At 45.9% G+C, this 18,268-nt stretch overlaps 1 protein-coding gene across 1 annotated transcript; it reads right to left on the bottom strand.

The window, feature by feature from the left end:
* Nucleotides 1-1,625: 1,625 nt before the first annotated feature.
* TMEM80 (transmembrane protein 80) lies at nt 1,626-18,032 on the bottom strand. Its single transcript, XM_066583005.1, has 5 exons — nt 17,692-18,032; nt 12,609-12,625; nt 9,534-9,627; nt 4,343-4,435; nt 1,626-3,326 (listed from the first exon to the last, which is right to left on the bottom strand). Exons 1-5 carry the CDS (start codon nt 17,708-17,710, stop codon nt 3,121-3,123), a joined length of 429 nt encoding a protein of 142 aa, XP_066439102.1. The 5' UTR covers nt 17,711-18,032; the 3' UTR covers nt 1,626-3,120.
* Nucleotides 18,033-18,268: the final 236 nt, after the last annotated feature.

Genomic DNA, 18,268 nt, shown 5'->3' with positions numbered 1-18,268 from the left:
TCTTTAAAGACACATTCCCACAGCAGCCACTAAATTGGACAACCAGAAACATGAATGATTTGTTACCGAGACCTAGTGACTACACCAGGGATTGCGCATTTATATATGCGGAGATATACACGGTATATGCTGGGGCACCAGAATACAGTCTTTCTTGCTTTGTACCACATTAGTAAGGCGAAGTGCAGATGGCCGGGTCGGATTCTGACTGTGAGATCCTCGCAGCGGGTTGCAACCCGTACCCCTGCAGTGACCCGCGGCTTACCTGTTGGCATCTTCGCTCTGCGGATGTGCCGGCTGGCGCACAGCCGCACATGCACAGTGCTGAGTCGACGCGTCAGCGATGACATGGCCATGTGACCTTCTTCGATGCTCGCACCAAAATAGTATGTGCCGCGATTTTGTTATTGCGTGATTTTTCTGCGATCAAAATCGAGGCTGCCTGCATAGGATTGCACAAACCAATGAAATCCTATGGCAGCGTGCAACGGCGGAAATTCTGTGCAGAATTTCTGCCCGTGTGCATTCAAATGCGATACATTCTGTATTTACTAATTATATTGCAACAGGAAAAGTTAAAACATTGTGGAGATTAATCAAAGCTATTGTGCCTGGATTTGGTCCTAAAATGCAACTTTTTCTGGCCTAGTTACCGTACGTCTGATTTCTGAACCTTGTACGCTTTTTAAAAAAAATCTGCAATGCCGGGTCATGTCATTTACATTTCAGTCTAAATTTGTGGATCTCGTTTAGGAGACGGAACGGTTTAGACCTGATTTATAATGTACAATTAAAAAAGTTGCATAAAAAGTCACCCAGCTACACCAATGCCAAGGTGGTGGAGTACTTTCACCACAAAGAAAGTATTTGCGCCTAATTTAACATGCTGTGTGTGATATATTGAAGAATTGGGTGCATTTTAGGCACAACCATAGCCAAGAAGTCGCAACAAGACCGCACATATGATAAATCTTTCTTCATGTTTGGCAAGTAGTGCTGCCATCTAGTGACAAACCACACAAATGCATAATAACAGGATTGCCTACCTGATATACAAAATAATACAGGTGAACACTAGTAAATGTGCCCTGCTGAGGGTATTTTTCACTATTTAAGCATTTTTACGGCAGTTCTTCTTAGTGGCACATGTGAAGACATACTGAGTGGTACCGGGGTCCTGCTGATGGGCCTTGTAAAAAGGGGGGATTAGAGATGAGCGAGCACGCTCGTTTAAGGCTGATGCTCAAGTGAGCATCGCCCTTTTCAAGTAACCTATTATTCGTCTGAGCACCATGCGGGGGGCGGCAGGTAGAGCGGGGGGGGGGGGGGGGGGGGGAGAGTGAGAGATCTCTCTCTTCCCCTGCCGCCCCCTGCATGGTGCTTGGACTAGTAATCAGTTACTTGAAAAGACTGATGCTCGCTCGAGCATCAGCCTTAAACGAGCGTGCTCGCTCATCTCTGGTTGGGATCCTTCTCAGCCCTGGAGATTGTTATTAGGAGACTTCCACCTGTAAAGTGAGCCATTGTCATGTATAACACTGCAGTACACAGAGCAGACGTAGTCATCATTTACAGATAAGGGACTTGTTGGAGGCAATGAAGGATTTAGCTTTTTTATATAATTTAATGAATTTCAAAACACAATAGAAAAATAAATCTATAGATTGAATAACAACATTTCCATGAAAAAAAATACTATAAAAGTGAGTTTACATATATGAAATTGTCCAACATCGCCTGAGCAGAGTTATGTATCCAGCTGAGACCTTCTACGGTAACTGTATATACATTCGGAAAATGCGTTAGAAGGAATCTGTGGGCACATACAGACATACGTAACAGAACACAACCCTAGACATAATGCTTGAGTGTTGATATCAGAATGGGGTGATCAGGGATCCAGCGTCACCAGGAGGCATGTATGTGCCAAACTGTAACATAACACATTACCAAAAATACAGCCCGTCTGGAGCTCCGCTAGTTGAGCTACTGCATGTTTTAAGGAACCCTCTTGTTAAGTTGTACTACCCGGATCTGTTGTTCTATGGGTTTTCAGGAGCACAGGTTCACAGGTGTGGGATAATTGAACTGGCTGGGTGTGGAGTTCTCCAGCCAGCCAATCACCATAGGTCTATTACATATAAATAAGAGCCTTTCTGGCTGGAGGGAGATGCTTCCTTATTCATGCATGTAGTTCTATTGGTGTGAACAGTGATTTGTGGTGTGCGTCTGCGCAGGGTCCTGGACGTGTGGTCTGATTAGTCCTGTTTTGGATGCATTCCAGGATGTGTTGGCGTGAACTGTGTTCTGTGCGGCTGGATCGTTTACTATCTTTGGGCGAGCTAGGACCTTAGGTATCAGCATAGGGCCGTCCATATCAGGACGATCACCCCGCCTGCAGGCATGATTCATGTGGAAGTCAACTGTGATGTGGGCTCGCGGGCTTAAGTGACTTGGCTGATTCACAAACTAATACCGTTTTGGTCATCAGTTCAGTCCTTATGTTATGTCTGCCATGAGTCCAGTTTGCAGTTCACTGTTCCGTGTGTGCATTTGTGTAGTATCTCAGGTTACACAGCCAGCACATCCCATGAAGACATGACACCTATCAAATTTTTGTAAAGAGTATTGATAAGATTGCTATTGGCTGGACATTTCCTCGTGTGGAATGTGCTGCCGACAATGATGAAACACATGGGGAATGAATGATCGTATGGCCAATTGTTCATCCCTGCATATATTCTGGACTGACCTGTGTGTAGACTGGCTAAACAGTGTCTGATTTCTCTAATGACTGAAATAGTGACTCCTTGAGAGAACAGAAAGACAAGTAATTCCCAAGCAGTCACAATAAGATCATATAACTCAGCTGAGGAATAAACAAGATAATATTTGTGACTTATATATACTGGAGGACTAGTTAAATAATGAATGAACAGCAAATTACTGGAGTGGCTCTTTAATCAAGGAGCCTCCTTGCTGTTTCTTACAGCTCAGTCTTGTCTCTTGCGGTTGGTGGATTCTTAATGAAGGAAATCCATAGACTTTTCTTGCATTTTAAGAAAAAAGTCACTTTTGCAACACCAGTAAAAATATCTTTATCCCAAAAAGAGTAGTTCGTTACCGGAAGAATGCTGCAATGGTGAACAGCTCTAGGACGGCTTCCAACCCATACAGGGTCAATAGGATAGCGTTGATAATTACGTCTGCTCTCAGGATATAAGTCTCCCATATGAGAAAATATACAGACAGCATGACATTGCCAGCAGTGAAGAACAGACTGAAGCCTAAGGGAAGCTCTTCTTCTGTCAAATTTCCCATTGTTCCTGTAATAAACATATCATCAGTTTCCAGTAATGTGATATAAATGCATGAAGCTCATTACCAATGTAACAGGTTTAGATAATCCCTATATAAACCACTATATGATCAGTATACAGAACCCAACAGACTCCACTATATAGTAATACCAACAAGTGGCATGGGCTTTGTTAGAAACTCACGAAATGCAGAAGTTAAATATGCAGTCAACAGAGTCAGGGGGAATTTTCGAAGGGCTGTATACCACGACTGTACGTATAAAAGTCATATATTGTGTACAAGCCGCACTCGCTAAAAAAATGCATAACTTTTTGCCTATTTATGTTACCCATGGCATTTTTTTAAACAGCGGGCGGGTTTTAGCAGAAGGGGATGGACCACCCACTGTCCGACAAGTTTACTATCACGTATGCCAGGATCATGTGTAAACTATAGTGCACATCTACGCTGGCTTATAGCTTTAGATCTGACTTTCCGATGCATGGACAGCTGGAAGTATTCGAAATTTTAATAATAGGCATACAGCTTTAAAAAAAAAAAAAAAAAAAGTGATATGCCGTCTTAGTAAACATGGTTTCATATCTGCACTCAGGATTCCGCTTTTCTGCTCTGTTCAGGGAGCAGGAAATGGGTAATCCCTGAGGCTGAACGGCTCAGTCTAACCCCATTGACTATAATGGGGTCCGCCCGCTTTCGGATGGAGGAATAAGCACTGCAAGCAGCACTTTTTCTTCCGGTATCTTGAACCAGATCTGTGATGGAACCTCCGACCGAAGGTTCCAATGTAGATGTGAACCCGGCCTTAACGTGCCGCACCTCAGTGTGCAGCATCTTATGCCGCATCTTACAGCACATTCATAAATCTATCCCAAAAATGTTAGAATAGTTTCCTTTACACAAAAAGTAGCACTGCAATCAACTACATAACTAAATGCAGACCGGGTAGAGATACTGTAGAGGTCAGGCTGGATTCATTCTTCTGCTAACATTGGCTTTTCACAGGGCATATATTGCATCTTACCCAAGTACAACCTGACAGATTCCAGAATCGCCATCAAGAAGAGGAGACCAAGATCTAATGCCAAATTAGAGTCAGGATAACTGAAGACCTGACCTGTGAAAACAATGTCAAATACTAAAAAAAGTGTGTAGTGGAAAAAAATGTGAAACATGGCACAGCCCAAAAAACACAAAATATACACAGATTTCTGTCCTGACCATTTAGGGTATGTTTACACATACCGTGTTTCCCCAAAAATAAGACCCTGTCTTATATTAATTTTTGCCCCAAAAGAGGCACTAGGTCTTATTATATTTACCTAGAAGGCTCAGTCCAAGTCCCTCCCGCTGCTCTCTGGAGATCCGACATGCTGAGCCGCGGCATTGATTGGCCAATTCATAAATCCGGCCTCCACAATGTGATGACTGTGATTGGTTTTTCAACCGCTGCTCAGCCAATCAATGCAGCACTCGATGAACCAATCACAGCCATTGCATTAGTTCATCGAAGACTGCATTGATTGGTTCTCGAACGCTGCTCAGCCAATCAGAGCCATTGCTTCCTGAAGGGGTGATTTATGAAATCTGTAACCAGGAAGTGATCTTCTGTGGGTGAACAAGGACTGCAGGACACACAGGTGGAGCTCCAGACAGCGGCAATTGGACCTAGACCGAGGCTGCTAGGTATGTATTTCTTTTTTTGTTTTTGTAATGCAACTATGGCTTATTTTCGGGGTAGGGCTTATATTTTGAGCCTCCCTAGAAAAATCAGGGTAGGGCTTATTTTTTGGGAAATGGGGCAGCTGATTTGCTGTAGATTTCCACAGAAGAAAAAGTTTGCAGCAAATCTGCACCAAAATCTGTATCAAAGTTTGCAACATTTTCACCCCTTCAACTGTATTCAAATTGAAGTTGTGAAATCTGCTGCAGATCTGCACCAAAGGTGGATTTACTGAAGATTTGTTTCTGCTGTGGTGAATCCACAGCAAATCAGCTATATGTGAACGCACCCGTAAGGGGTCATCTCACAAAAATTACTTAGCATCTATCCACAGGATAGATGACAAATAATTGATCACTGGGGATCTAAGTGCTGGGACCCCCCACGATCATGAGAATGGTGCATCCCAGGTCAGCGAGGTACATGGAGCAGTTGTGTGCATGTGTGACCACAGCTCTTCATGTCTATAGGGCTGACAAAGGTAGCCGAAAGCATCACTCAGCTATCTCCATAGACAGTGAATGAAGTCCAGAGAAAGCAGGTCGCCAGCAGCACAAATTGTATATCCCTCCAAGGGCTGGGCATAGATCATGCAGTAGCCAAAGAAACAGGTGAATGGATCCTTTTCACCAAATCACATGCAGCGACAGTGAATGAAGTGGTGGTCACGCATGTGCATCACTGCTCTATTAAAGGGGTTGTTCAATTGTAAAGTATTGATGGCCTGGGACCTCTGCTGATCAGCTGGTCACTGGGCTGGTGCTCTTGTGCACAGAGTCTATTTCTGCAGGAAGTGGACTGCTCCGTTCCCACTGCAGTGGCCAGGCTTGGTATTGCTGGCAAAGTTCACATTGACGTGAATGGGAACTTTGTGTGTAATACCCAGCCGGGTCAATACAATGGGAATGGAGTTGTCTACTTCTTGTAGAAATTGACTCAGTGTGCAAGCATAGTGGCCTAAGCAAACAGTTGAACAGTGAGGGTCCCGGGCAGAAGATCTACTATTGGTGGTCTATCCTAAGGGTAGGCCAGCAATAGTTTAGTTAATAACTGGATAAACCCTTTAATCATGTGTACTTAGTGCGTGCTGTTTTCATGATTGGATGGTTGTCCCAGTGGTCATCTCCTCTTCCCTGCTAGTGATCAATGCGCATCGGTGGCAAAATACAGTAAGCTATATGTCAAACTGACTTTGGCAGCTGTTGGCATGTACCAACGATCAGTGACCATTGGCATTGGTCCCTGGTCACATGAGTGATACACCTATGACAGCGATCCATGTCTTTACTTTGTAAGTACAGCTCAGGATTAGTGCTGTTATTTCTCTCCCCTCACTGAGGAGAAATATAGAGCGACTAATCCTGTGCTACAAAGTTAAAGAAAGTACCTTCGTCAGCCCCTGATCACCGCCCCTCACCCACAAGGTGAAGAACACCTGTGCTCATTTTTTTTTTCTTATTATTATTCAACGTTTTTTGTTTGGTGGGTCGTTACTAGAGATGAGCGAGCACGCTCGGATAAGGCAGTTACTCAAGCGAGCATCGCTCTTCTCGCGTAACTGCATTCTCATCCGAGCAGGCTCGGTGGGACGAGAGAGAGAGCTCTCTCTCACTCTCCCCCCTGCTCCTCCCCGCCGCCCCTTCCCCCTGAGCCTGCAGTTACTCGAGAAGAGCGATGCTCACTCATCTCTAGTCGTTACACTATTACATGCAATTAACCGCTGTGTATTTTCTACATTTAAAAAAAAAAAAAAAAAAGACAACCCCCCCACCCCCCAAACAAATAGATATTAGCACACAGTTTAGTAATGTACTTCACTGCTGTTTTTTTCAGTTTCCGTTGTTTTCTTTTTTGGTTGTAGCGCTATCAGGCAGCATTACGTTGGATAGGTTTCACCTCAGCTGTTTTTTTCTTTTCGGCTTATACGTCGTTACTTACCAATAAATGGTTCTAAAATGGCGCGTAGAAGGTATACTAAGCAGTGCTTTGTTCCAGCAGTTCTCGTAGTGAGACCAAAACTTTATCAAAGGCAAAAATAACATATTGCAGTAATAACTATAGTTCTACCACTAGCCCTATAGGGGTAGAAGCAGCTGTTGAGTCGTCAGGGCCAAGCAGTGCAATGCTTCCCACAATGGGGGATTCTGTGGATGCATTTTACCCCCAAATACCCCAATTTGTAGCACGGACCGCCACCTTAATCCCCCGGATTGCCAAGACAATATTCGCATTAATGGAGAGCTAATGGTGCCATTCTTGCACATACATGCCGGAAATCCATGGGCCTGTGGGACAGTGAGAAAAAAAACACAGCAGGGTTCCCACAACCCCCAGTGTCCAGGCGCGTGGAAAGGGGAGCGTCATACGTGCTTGCAAATGACCCACTGTTCGCAGTCAAGTGGCTCTCTACTGCATGCGGACACCTCTGTAGCAGTAAGGACTCCTGCACACTGGCGACCGCGATATCTCTGCGTTTCTTTAACATGAATGCCAATTGGACTTTCTAATGTTAAAAACGCATTGCACAAAAATCACAAAACACAAACTTGCAATTTTTGTGCGATGCGTTTTTAACATTAGAAAGTCCTATTGACATTCGCATTTTAAAAAATGCAGCGATGTCGCGATCACAAGTGTGCAAGAGCCCTAAGGGAGAGAGGGGCTTCCATGGGCAAAAGAAGGCATGTCTGAGTCACAGACTATAACAATTTAATGGGGAATGTAGACCTTTCCGGTTAGGTGCTTCAGCCATACCTGGTGAAGCGAAAGACCAAGGCCTGGTCTAAAAAGGTAGCGATCTACCTGATTCAAATCGCTACCTGTAAGGCTGGGTTCACAGGGGGCGGATTTGCCGCGGAAATTCCATCTGGAATTTCGCCACGGCGATTCCGCCTGCGGCCGCTAATCCCGGCTTAAGCCAGCCATGTGGACGAGATTTCTCAGAAATCTCGTCCACACGGGACGGCAAATCCGTCAGATGCCGGCACTGCGGCGCGGGTTAGCCAGCCGCAGCATGCTCATTCTTTTTCTTCCTCCGCTGCAACCGCGCTCTCCTCTATGGGAGCGCCGGCCGCAGTGGAACAGCGAGTGACCGGGCCGCTTCAAAACCCGCGGCTAAGTGCCACGGGTTTTGAAGCAGCGCTTCTCCCGGTGGAAATCTCGCGGTTTTTCGCTGCGGCCAAACCGCGAGATTTTGGCTGGGATTCCACTGTGTGGGAACCCAGGCTAACACGTAATTTACAAGAAGGCCCGGGAACGCTCGCCTTCCTGCAGTTCCAGGAGCAGCTTGTTGAGCGCCTTCTTTGTCAGACCGCTGCACCTCAGCAAACTTATGAGTCTAAGGAGGTACGAAGACTCACAGGGCGCCACTTTTTACATCCCATGTCTGCCACTGAGATTGAAAAATACCCCCCAAAAAGGTGTTGGCATTGCAGCACATGGGAGGAGAAGGGATACCCGGTTTTGTTGTCCCATGTGCCCATCCCAAGCAGCCTCTGTAATTACCCCTGTTTTGAGAATTTTTACATTATTAATTTTATCTAAGATTTAGGAAATGCCAAAAAGGGTGTTGTGTGTGTGTGTGTGTGTGTGTGGGGGGGGGGGGGGGGGTTCTTTATAGGGAGTCAATTTTTTTTTTTTCCGCACAAGTGGGCAATGGGGCCTGGAATTTATTCACTTGTGCCCTAAAAGCCAATGGGTGTTCCCTGCATTATAGGCCTTGCCATGTGTCCTGTAAGCAGATTGCAGCTACAATGGAGGTATTGCTGAACACAAAAAAACCAGTGCAATAAACTTTGATGCGAGTCTCCCCAGTTTCCACTGTTGTATATAAAAAAGTCTTTTAAATTTATATATTTGTGAAAAAAGAAGTAATTATAATTTTTTCACCTGTTTTACTTCAATTCCTGAAAAAAATAGTTCAAAATACTTAGTCCCCACCTAGATGAATTTGGTAATAGTTCTAGTTTTCAAAATGGGGTCATTTGTGGGAGTTCTTCATCATTTCAGCAGCTCAAGGGTTCTAGAAGTGGGCAATGGGGCCAGAACCACTTTCTGGCAAAATTTATCTTTTGAAAGCCACCGGCTGCTCCTTTTGGTTTGGGCCACAATGGGTATGTTTCTGAACACAGGGTAAACGGGGGTATCAATTTTGGGGTGCACAAATCCATTTTCATGTGCACTGCACAAAAAAAAGTCTTCAAAATTACATTTTGTTTTTTATCTTTTGAATTGCATTAACTCCTGAAAAGAAAAACTGTGGGGTCAAAATACTCATGCCACCCCCACCCCTCCCCCCCAGTGAATACGTTAAGGGGTGTAGTTTTTAAAAAAAGTTCACTTGTTGGAGTATCTGTCATTCTGACACCTATGAGCCTTTGGAATCTTGGCTCAATGTAGGAAAACAACATGTTCGGGTCATCAAGGTGTAAACAGACCTGGTCACTAAGGGGTTAGGTTACAGTAGCTCCCCAAAGCTCAGCCAGGTGCTTACATTTATAAATGATCATAAGGAGCGTTGCTACAAAATAAAAGACGTAATATGGAACATTGATGTAAAGTAGGATCTGCAGTGGAACCGATGAGCGCTGTTGTTGAGCCGTTGAGGAAAATGGTTTAAAAAAAAAAAAGGAAAGTTCATTAAAAAACACAATAAAGGCGAATGCAGCAATCTGGAATGACTACAATATCACAAGCATTGGCCTGATAGATAACTGTATATTACAGAGTAAGTTGGAACGTTACCTCTATTAACACCCATTATTTATAAACACCAAGACTATTCTGACCCAACAACCAATCTCTGTCATCAATGAGGTTCACATCAAAGCAAAGTCTGGAACCTTCATGGGTTCTCCGCCATAGAAGACTCCACCAACAATGCTGATGTAGGAAGAGCTGCTTCTTCACCATTACAGCCAGCTGCTATCTTTTTTTACGTCTGCCTCTGTCGGTCAAAAAAGCTTCGACTCTTGACAACCTTCCTCACTGCAGCTCATTTCAAAGTGAGAGTGTCGGTCATTAAAGAGGTTGTCCAGCTGAAGACTATTCAGGGTCTGTCCTTAGGATACGTCATCAATAGTAGATGAGAAGGGGTCAGGACCCCCACAGATCAGCTGTTCTCCCAGGCGACAGACCACATTGATCTAACATTGATGAGGTCAGAGCATTAATAGGTTTCAATTAGACAAGTGCTTTAATCCTTTCACTGTCAAGGATATATATAATATGTCATGACTTTAGGGCCACTTCCACATGGGCGACAACGATATCGCCACAAGAAAAGTCACAGCAATATCGCATCTCTGTTCTGTTTAAATGGCTGTGATTGGTTCATCGAGCGCTAGCTCTGATTGGCTGAGCTGCGGCGCCGAGAACCAATCACTGCCAGCCCTTCCTGGAGGCGAGGATTCTGATCCTCCAATCCAGGAACGTCTGGCAGAAGATTAAAGACAACTGCTGGAGGTGAAGAGGAGACACGCACCGAAGAGGACAGCGCCTAGTTTAGGGCTTTTACAGTAGGATTTCCTACTGTAAAAGTTGCATTGCACCGCACGTAAACCGCGTTTTTATTCGATGCGATGCAACAGAAAGAAAGGCTCCATAGCGAAACATGGGCTACAAAAAAAACCCGCAAATCGCGGCTGTGTAGAGCATGCCGCGATTTTGGAATCTTGCAATGTCACAGGCTACAAGACATCGCTCCTGCGGAAAAAAACATGGGAAAGCCTGGGCTCTACATACATGCGATTTGTAGCACTGCGGCATTGCGATAAAGTCGCTTGTGTGGAAGCGGCCTAAATGTTTGCAGCAGCTAGAATACCTGGAGTAGAGATGAAGACGTAGAGCCAGATATAGTAAAGGGACATGGTCATCACCTTTTATCGGCGGGGTTCCCGAGCAGTGGACTCCCACCAACCAACAATTGGTAAGTTATCCTCAGGATAGGTCAGCAATGGTTAAGGCGTGGAAAGCCCCTAAATAATGAGGGGGTTATACATTGTATCATCAATCAGTACAAAATATAGTAAGTACATACAGATCCGAGGGGACGTGTCATAAAGCACTAAAAGATTTGCTATAAAGGCAAAAAATAACATCTCCTCGCCATGTCAGGGTGCATTCACACGGGCGAGCACAATCTACATCGAAAAAAAAAGTACCCACATCATACTCTAATAAACTGCGATTTTTCTGCAATTGCGATACGTTTTTCCATGGCACCTGCGTACATATGAAAAATACCCACAACTGCTTCCAATAGTTAAAATGGTAAAAACTGCATTTCACATACATGTAAATCGCATCTCCAAGCGTGTGCAATGCTAATTTTTTTTGTACCCATAGAAATTGAAGGGGTTTTCAGGGGAAAATACTATTGATGACCTATCCTATCAATAGTTGCTTGGCTGTGGTCCGCCACTTGGGCCCCCGACCGATCAGCTGATTATGTGCCCGCTGACAGCACCGCATATATAGGGATGGAGTGGTAGCAGATGCTCCGACCCCTGTGTAGTGGCTGGTGCTTTAACTGCAGGTACGACTCCCATTGATTTCAATGAGACCTGCGCTTGTAATTACAAGCACCTGCCACTACACAGGGGTCGGAGCTAGAGATGAGCGAACGTGCTCGGCCACGCCCCTTTTTCGCCGGAATACCGCGAATTCCGAGTACTTCCGTACTCGGGCGAAAAAATTTGGGGGGGCGCCGTGGCGGCACGGGGGGTAGCAGTGGGGAGTGGGGGGGAGAGGGAGAGAGAGAGGGCTCCCCCGTTCCCCGCTGCACCCTCCCGCACCGCCACGCCTCTCCCCGCCCCACGGCGCCCCCTGAATCTTTTCACCCGAGTACTGAAGTACTCGAAAATGGCGGTACTCGGGTGCGTAAGTACTCGAAACGAGTACGTTCGCTCATCTCTAGTCGGAGCATCTGCCTTCACTCTGATCCCTGTGTATTTGTGGTGCTGTCAGCGGCACACAATCAGCTGATCGGTTGGGGTCCTGAGCTGATTAACTATTGATAACCTCTCCTGAGGAGAGGTCATCAATAGTATTTTCCTCGGAAAACCTCTTTAACCCTTTCAAGTCCTCTGTTGGACGTCTTCCGACAAAATCACTGAAGCCCGTACAGTTCTGATATCAAAAGACGTCCGACACGATATACTTACACTATTCTGCCAGACGCTTCGCTGCCCGCGCCGCTCTGATGTGTTCCATCATGTAGTTACTGGCTTTAGCCAGCAGATGGCGCTGTTGCATAATGGCAGAAACAACAAGTCCCCAAGGAAACCCTCAATCCAAAAATGGATTGGAAAGGGTTAATGGGCGATTCTGAAGCGAGAAAAGGACATGCGGCGATTGTCCGAGAGAAAAAAATCGCTCATGTAAATAACCAGATAGGAATCAATAGGTTTTCTTCATACACGAGTTTCATCCATATTGCAATCAGACGGCCCTCAGGCGTAAAACTCGCCCGTGTGAACCCGTCAGGCTAATTTATATAGGGCAGGTTGGAAACATAATTTTCAAACCAAGCCCACGATGGCGGCCTTGTGCTTCATTCAAAGGATACAACCAGCGAGCTCTTCCCTGTGAAATAAAACAAAGAGACATATAAGGTTATGTGGCGGAATACAAAAAAGTCATAAAGTGCTTGTGGCATGTCTTTAATAGGCAACCTGCAATACACTATAATGCAATACCGTAGTATTGCACTATACTATGTAAGCGATCAAACAATCACAAATGCAAATCTGCTATGGGAAAAAAGTAGAAAAATTAAAAATAGAGGTCCAATTTCTTAAAATGTTACACTAATAATTCTGCACGGTGAATGCTGTCAGCATAAAAATAGGCAAAGCCAAAATGGCGCTTTTTTGGTCACCCTGTATCCAAAAAAAAAAATTATGAAAAAAAAAAAAAAAGTCGTATGAACCCAGAGATAGTACTAATAAAAACTACAGACCACCCCACAAACAATGAGCCTCACACAGCCCTGTGACGGAAAAATAAAAAAGTTTTGATTTCTTGAAAGTTGGAATGCCAGACGTGCAGAATGTGAATCGGACTCAGGAGCGTTATGGACCATTTGTCATGAAAGGGTTAAAAAAAAATCATATGACCCCCAAAACAGTATCAATTTTTAAACGTAATAATACATTAAAAATAATTACATTTGTTATCACCACATTTGTACGAACCCGCAGAATGAGGGCGGAGTCACCTAAGTGCTTAATCTCCGTTTTAGCGTTCCATCCCTCTGTTCCGTTTTTGGAGCAGGGAGACATAATTAAAACAGAAGGACATTGATTTGTCGTTACCATCATTGACTTTGATGGGGTTTTTGAAAAACGGAAACATTTTCCGTTTTGCTTTTCTTCCGTTAAGTTTACGTTTTTTTTAAAAGGAACAAATGGCGGTCTGCGGCGCTATCCCATTAAAAAAACGGAACCATAACGGAATAAAAAACTCTCCGTCCGCTTTCCATTTTTTTAAAGACTGCAATGTAGTAAGAATAAATCCGTTTAATTTAGTCTCTTTGCTCCAAAAACGGAACAGAGATGCGCGTATTTTGTGCTTGATTTAGGTTGTGCACAAAAAATGTGGCACGTACCATTTTTAAGTGCGTTTTCGCAGGAGAGGGGACCTTCTGAAATCATGAAGCTACTGGCCACTTCAATGCAGAAAGTACAGTAAAATACGCTATTTCACCCTACTTTTAAGAGCTTTTCAGTACATTACGTGGTTGTTAACCCCTTGCCGTTATAGGACATGCATTGGCAGGGCGATCTCTCTTCATACAACGAGGACGCCGGCTGTTTATTACAGCCTACACACGGCGGCACCAGCTCTAATCGGCCGCGCGGCTGAGCAGAGCTGGTAACACTTTAAATGCCGCTGTCAATTCTAACAGCGGCATTTAAATCCCCCGGTCCGGTCCCATACTATCCACCTACGATGAGATCGCAGGAAGCTGTGCGGGTGTCATGGCAGCCGGGGCCTCCTGAAAGGCCCCAGGGCTGTCTTGGCAAAATGCCTAGCAAGCCATGCCCATGGGATAGCTTGATAGACTGCCTGCTCGATCACAGTATGAAGTAAGGCCTCCTTCCCACGAGCGTGACGGGCTCCGCCGCGTAATATTACGCTGTGAAGCCCGTCACGGCGCCCCCCAGAGCCCCTATACTTACCTGCGGGAGATAGCGTGAAATCGCTTCCCCGCCCACCGCCGCCGCGTCACCGCCCGTCACCGCCCACCGCCGCCGGCCGTGTCACGTGCCGCGGCCGGCCGTGTCACGTGCCGCGGCCAGCCGCGTCATATGGCGTCATATGACGCGCGGCGGTGGGCGGGAAAGCGTTTTTTCACGCTATCTCCCGCTGGTTACAGCGGGAGATAACGTGAACGGACGGCTTCCATTGACTGCAATGGAAGCCGTCAGCGCGTACAGCCCGTCCTCACCCGCAGAAAATAGAGCATGCTGCAGGTGAGGACGGGAGAAATCGCGGTGCGTAATTCCGCGGTGGAATTACGCATCGTGAGCATTGTGCTATTAGGTTCAATAGATCCTAATAGCAGGGTGCAACGCAGCTGATTTTTGCCGCGAATTTACGTGGCGTAAATCCGTTCGTGGGAAGGAGGCCTAATGCTGTGGCATTAAATCATACTGCAGAAGCAATCAAAGCATCGCAAGTTGTGGTCCCCCCTGGGGGTTATTAAAAAAAAAAACAAAAGTAATAAAAGCTAAAAAAAAAACTTTTGCAAAATTTACAGTAAAAGAATAATAAAAAATAAAAATATATATATTTCAAATCGTTGATAAAAGTCCGATCTATCAAAGCAATGCATTATTTACCCCGCATGATGAACAACGTCTTTAAAAAAAAAACAAAAAAAAACCCGCCAGAATTACGCTTTTTTGGTCACCCTGTCTCCAAGAAAAAATGCAATTAGGGGCTTAGGCCTCATGTCCACGGTGAAAATCAGGCCCGAGACGGATTCTCCATGGAGAATCTGTAGCGGGTCCCGCCTGCCCCGCTGACATGAGCGCTGAAAAGAAGAATTAATAAGAATTAACTCACCCGCAGCGGACCGGGCACGTCTTCTCTTCTTCACGGCCGGATCTTCTTTCTTCGGCCGGCGGATGTACTCGGCACGTCGGCGGCGTGCCGCGCGCATGCACCAGACACATTCGCCGGCCCGAAGCAAGAAGATCCGGCCGTGAGGAAGAGAAGACGTGCCCGGTCCGCTGCGGGTAAGCTATTCTTATTTTAGGTCTCCCGCAGATCCGGACGGCTTCCATAGAAGCCTGCGGGAGCCGTCCCCGCGGGAGACCCGCACGAAAATGGAGCATGTCACGTTTTTTTTCATGCTCCATTTTTTAAAAATTCCCTTTTATTGACCATCCGGGGGTTTTTTTCTACCCGCGGGTGGTCAATGCATCCCTATGGGGTGCGGATCTGCGGGCAAGAGAAGAGTTAAAATCCGCTGCGGATTTTAATTCTTCTTTTGCCCGTGGACATGCGGCCTTATTCAGACAGACGTATACCGGTTGGGTTTTCACGCCCGGACGATATACGCTGCCCCTCTCTGCAAGGGGAAAGGCCCGTCTGAATAGGCCCTGAAAGCGATCAAAAAGTCGTATGTATTCCAAAACTGTACCAACGTAAACTACAGGACGTCCCGCAAAAAATGAGCCTTGGTACAAATGTCGATGGAAAAAAGAAAAAAGTTATGGCAGCAGAAAATAATAAACAAAAATGTCTGAAAAAAAATAAAAGTGCTACAGCAAAAAAAACCAAACTATACAAGTTGGGTATCGTAGTAATCGTACTGACCCATAGAATAAAGTTATCAGGTCATTTTTGTTGCAGTTTGTGCGCCGTAGAAACAAGACGCACTGAAGGATGGCAGAATGTCGGATTTTTTTTTCATTTTACTCCATTTTCAATTTTTTAAAGTTTTTCACTACATTATATGGTACATTAAATAGCACCAATAAAACTCGTCCCGCAAATAACAAGCCCTCAGAGAGCGACGTCGATGGATAAATAAAGGAGGTACGATTTTTTAAAAGGGGGAGGGAAAAACGAAAATGGAAAAAAAAGAACGCATCATTAGGGGTTAAACAGTACTATCAAAAAAAATACAACTCATCCTTCGAAAAAAAAACAAGCCCTGCGGGTAGATGCACACGGGTGAGAAAGTCGGGCGAGTTTTGTGCATTGCGATATGCAAAAAAAAATAAAAATTCCTCCGAAAATACAACCCATCACGCCGGCCGTACACGAACGTATTAGCATTGCGGAATCCGCAGTCGGCGCCCGCACCGTGGATCCGCAGCAAATGCCACTCGTAACATTCTACATAAAAACGCTTCTTCCTGCACAAAAATCGCAGCATGTTCTATTTTAGTGCGGACTCCACACAGACGGCTTCCATTGAAGTCGCCCGACCTGTGGCCCATCTGACATTGCGGGAAGGTCATTGGTGTCCGCGTCATTACCTAGCGACTGTAAAAAATCAGTACTGCGCATGTCTGACGGCGGCTCGCCGCAGCCATCCGCAGTCCAGATAAAGAACAGTGACAGGAACGCGGGTCGCCGGCCGGGCACAGGGTGGGTTCTGCCGTGGGCTCCCACATGCGCAATTTGACCCGTTTGCCTGCCGCCGGCCTTATTTGTAATGGCTGTATTCACAAGGCTGATTATAGTTTGCGTATTTTGTGATTTGCGAGGAGCACAAATTTTGAGCAAATATGAACTCCATTCCTTTGGCTAGACTCCCACACAGGAGCGATGCTGCGAAGTACAAAATAAAACGGCGGCGTGTCCTATTTTTTCGCACCGGCCATTGTTTTCCATGGGACAGTCAGACGCATCACAGTCCGTGCGCTGAGCACGCGAGTGCGATGGGAGGTTTACCATCAATGGAGAACACTCGCCGCTCTGCCGATGCCCGTGAAATGTGCGACAAAGGATCGGGAACGCCAGAGAAGTCATGAAAAACGCCTCACATCTGGGGTAAAACACACGTTGACGAGCGCGATATCGCACCTACCCGCGTGACTGCAGCCTGAGGGCACTATCACACAGGCGGCCGTCAAAACGCTGCGATCTACTTTCGTTGGCGGACGCAGCTTCCTGCCTCCGACATTGGGATTTGGCGCATCCCATCATTGCGATGGGCGATGAGATGCGCTAAACACCGTAAAATAGAGCAGACAGCGCTCAAAAATCGCACTTCGATGGCGCGCATGTCTGTGAGGCCGCACTGAAAACAATGGGAGCGTTAGACCGCCATTACAGCAGCGTTCAAAATGCCGTGGGAACCGCGGTAAAAAACGGATGCGTGGGAGCGCCTTAGGCCACTCTCATAGAGGCGCTTTTTACAGCGTCCAGATTCGCGTTCGCCGTTCGCTCAGTTATGGTTCACTGTCGCTCGTTTGAACAACAATCGCTGCGTCTAAAAGCTCTTCGGAAGGTGGAGGTAATTCCTTACAATTCTGAGGTGTGAGAGCGCCTACTGCGTCCTCCATGAGCAACCTGGGACAAGAACATGAAGGAACTATATAACAGCACTGGCTAATAGAAACAGGGGGCTCCAGGCCTAGTTTGAGGGGTAAACTGGATATTACTATGGCAACGCGTCTCGGGCTTACCTCTTCTGGTCAGCGCCATGCTTCTCACACCTTCGCGAAATCTCGGCTTTTTCCGCTACAGGCACGAAGTACTTGAAAAGCCATCGCCATGTTTGTTACGGGCAAACCTCCTGGGTTATGCTATTATGAGCAGTGTTAATGGTTAGCGCTAGATCATTTTACTTCGGTTTTGAATGTATACGGCTGTTCGATGAAGATATGAATGTTTTTGCACGCCCATAAAGAGCACATACAATCAATACGCCCACATCCAAAATGGCTTCCTCCTACCACTATCGTCATGGAAACGCCCGGTCAAGGAGCAGAACGTCTCGTTTGACGCATGCGTAGTAGAGGTCGCTCTCGGGTGCGTTTCTTGGGCCCAGCGGCCATTTTCGGCGTGAATCGGATTTACTCGGTGGTTTCCGTGAGCGCGGCTGAATCCCATCTGGAAGTCGAGAATTGCTCGGGAATTTCCGGAGACTATCGGATCTTTTCGTTGTATTCATTTTCCTTCGCGTTCCGGAAAGGGTGTTCGGGTGTTGCCGGGATCGCACTTTCGTATCTTTCCGGAATTGGGTTCGGTTATTTCCGGATG

This window comes from Eleutherodactylus coqui, chromosome 11 (genome assembly GCF_035609145.1).
Source record: "Eleutherodactylus coqui strain aEleCoq1 chromosome 11, aEleCoq1.hap1, whole genome shotgun sequence".
NCBI classification, from domain to species: domain Eukaryota; kingdom Metazoa; phylum Chordata; class Amphibia; order Anura; family Eleutherodactylidae; genus Eleutherodactylus; species Eleutherodactylus coqui.
The sequence above is the reverse complement of the archived record's forward strand: the minus strand, read 5'-3'. Positions and strand labels throughout refer to the sequence as shown.

Coding starts and splice junctions, on each gene's coding strand:
- TMEM80 (XM_066583005.1), bottom strand. Junction 4,436..9,533: donor CCTTATGATCATTTATAAAT/GTAAGCACCTGG, acceptor TTGTTTTCACAG/GTCAGGTCTTCAGTTATCCT. Junction 3,327..4,342: donor ATCTGTCAGGTTGTACTTGG/GTAAGATGCAAT, acceptor TGTTTATTACAG/GAACAATGGGAAATTTGACA.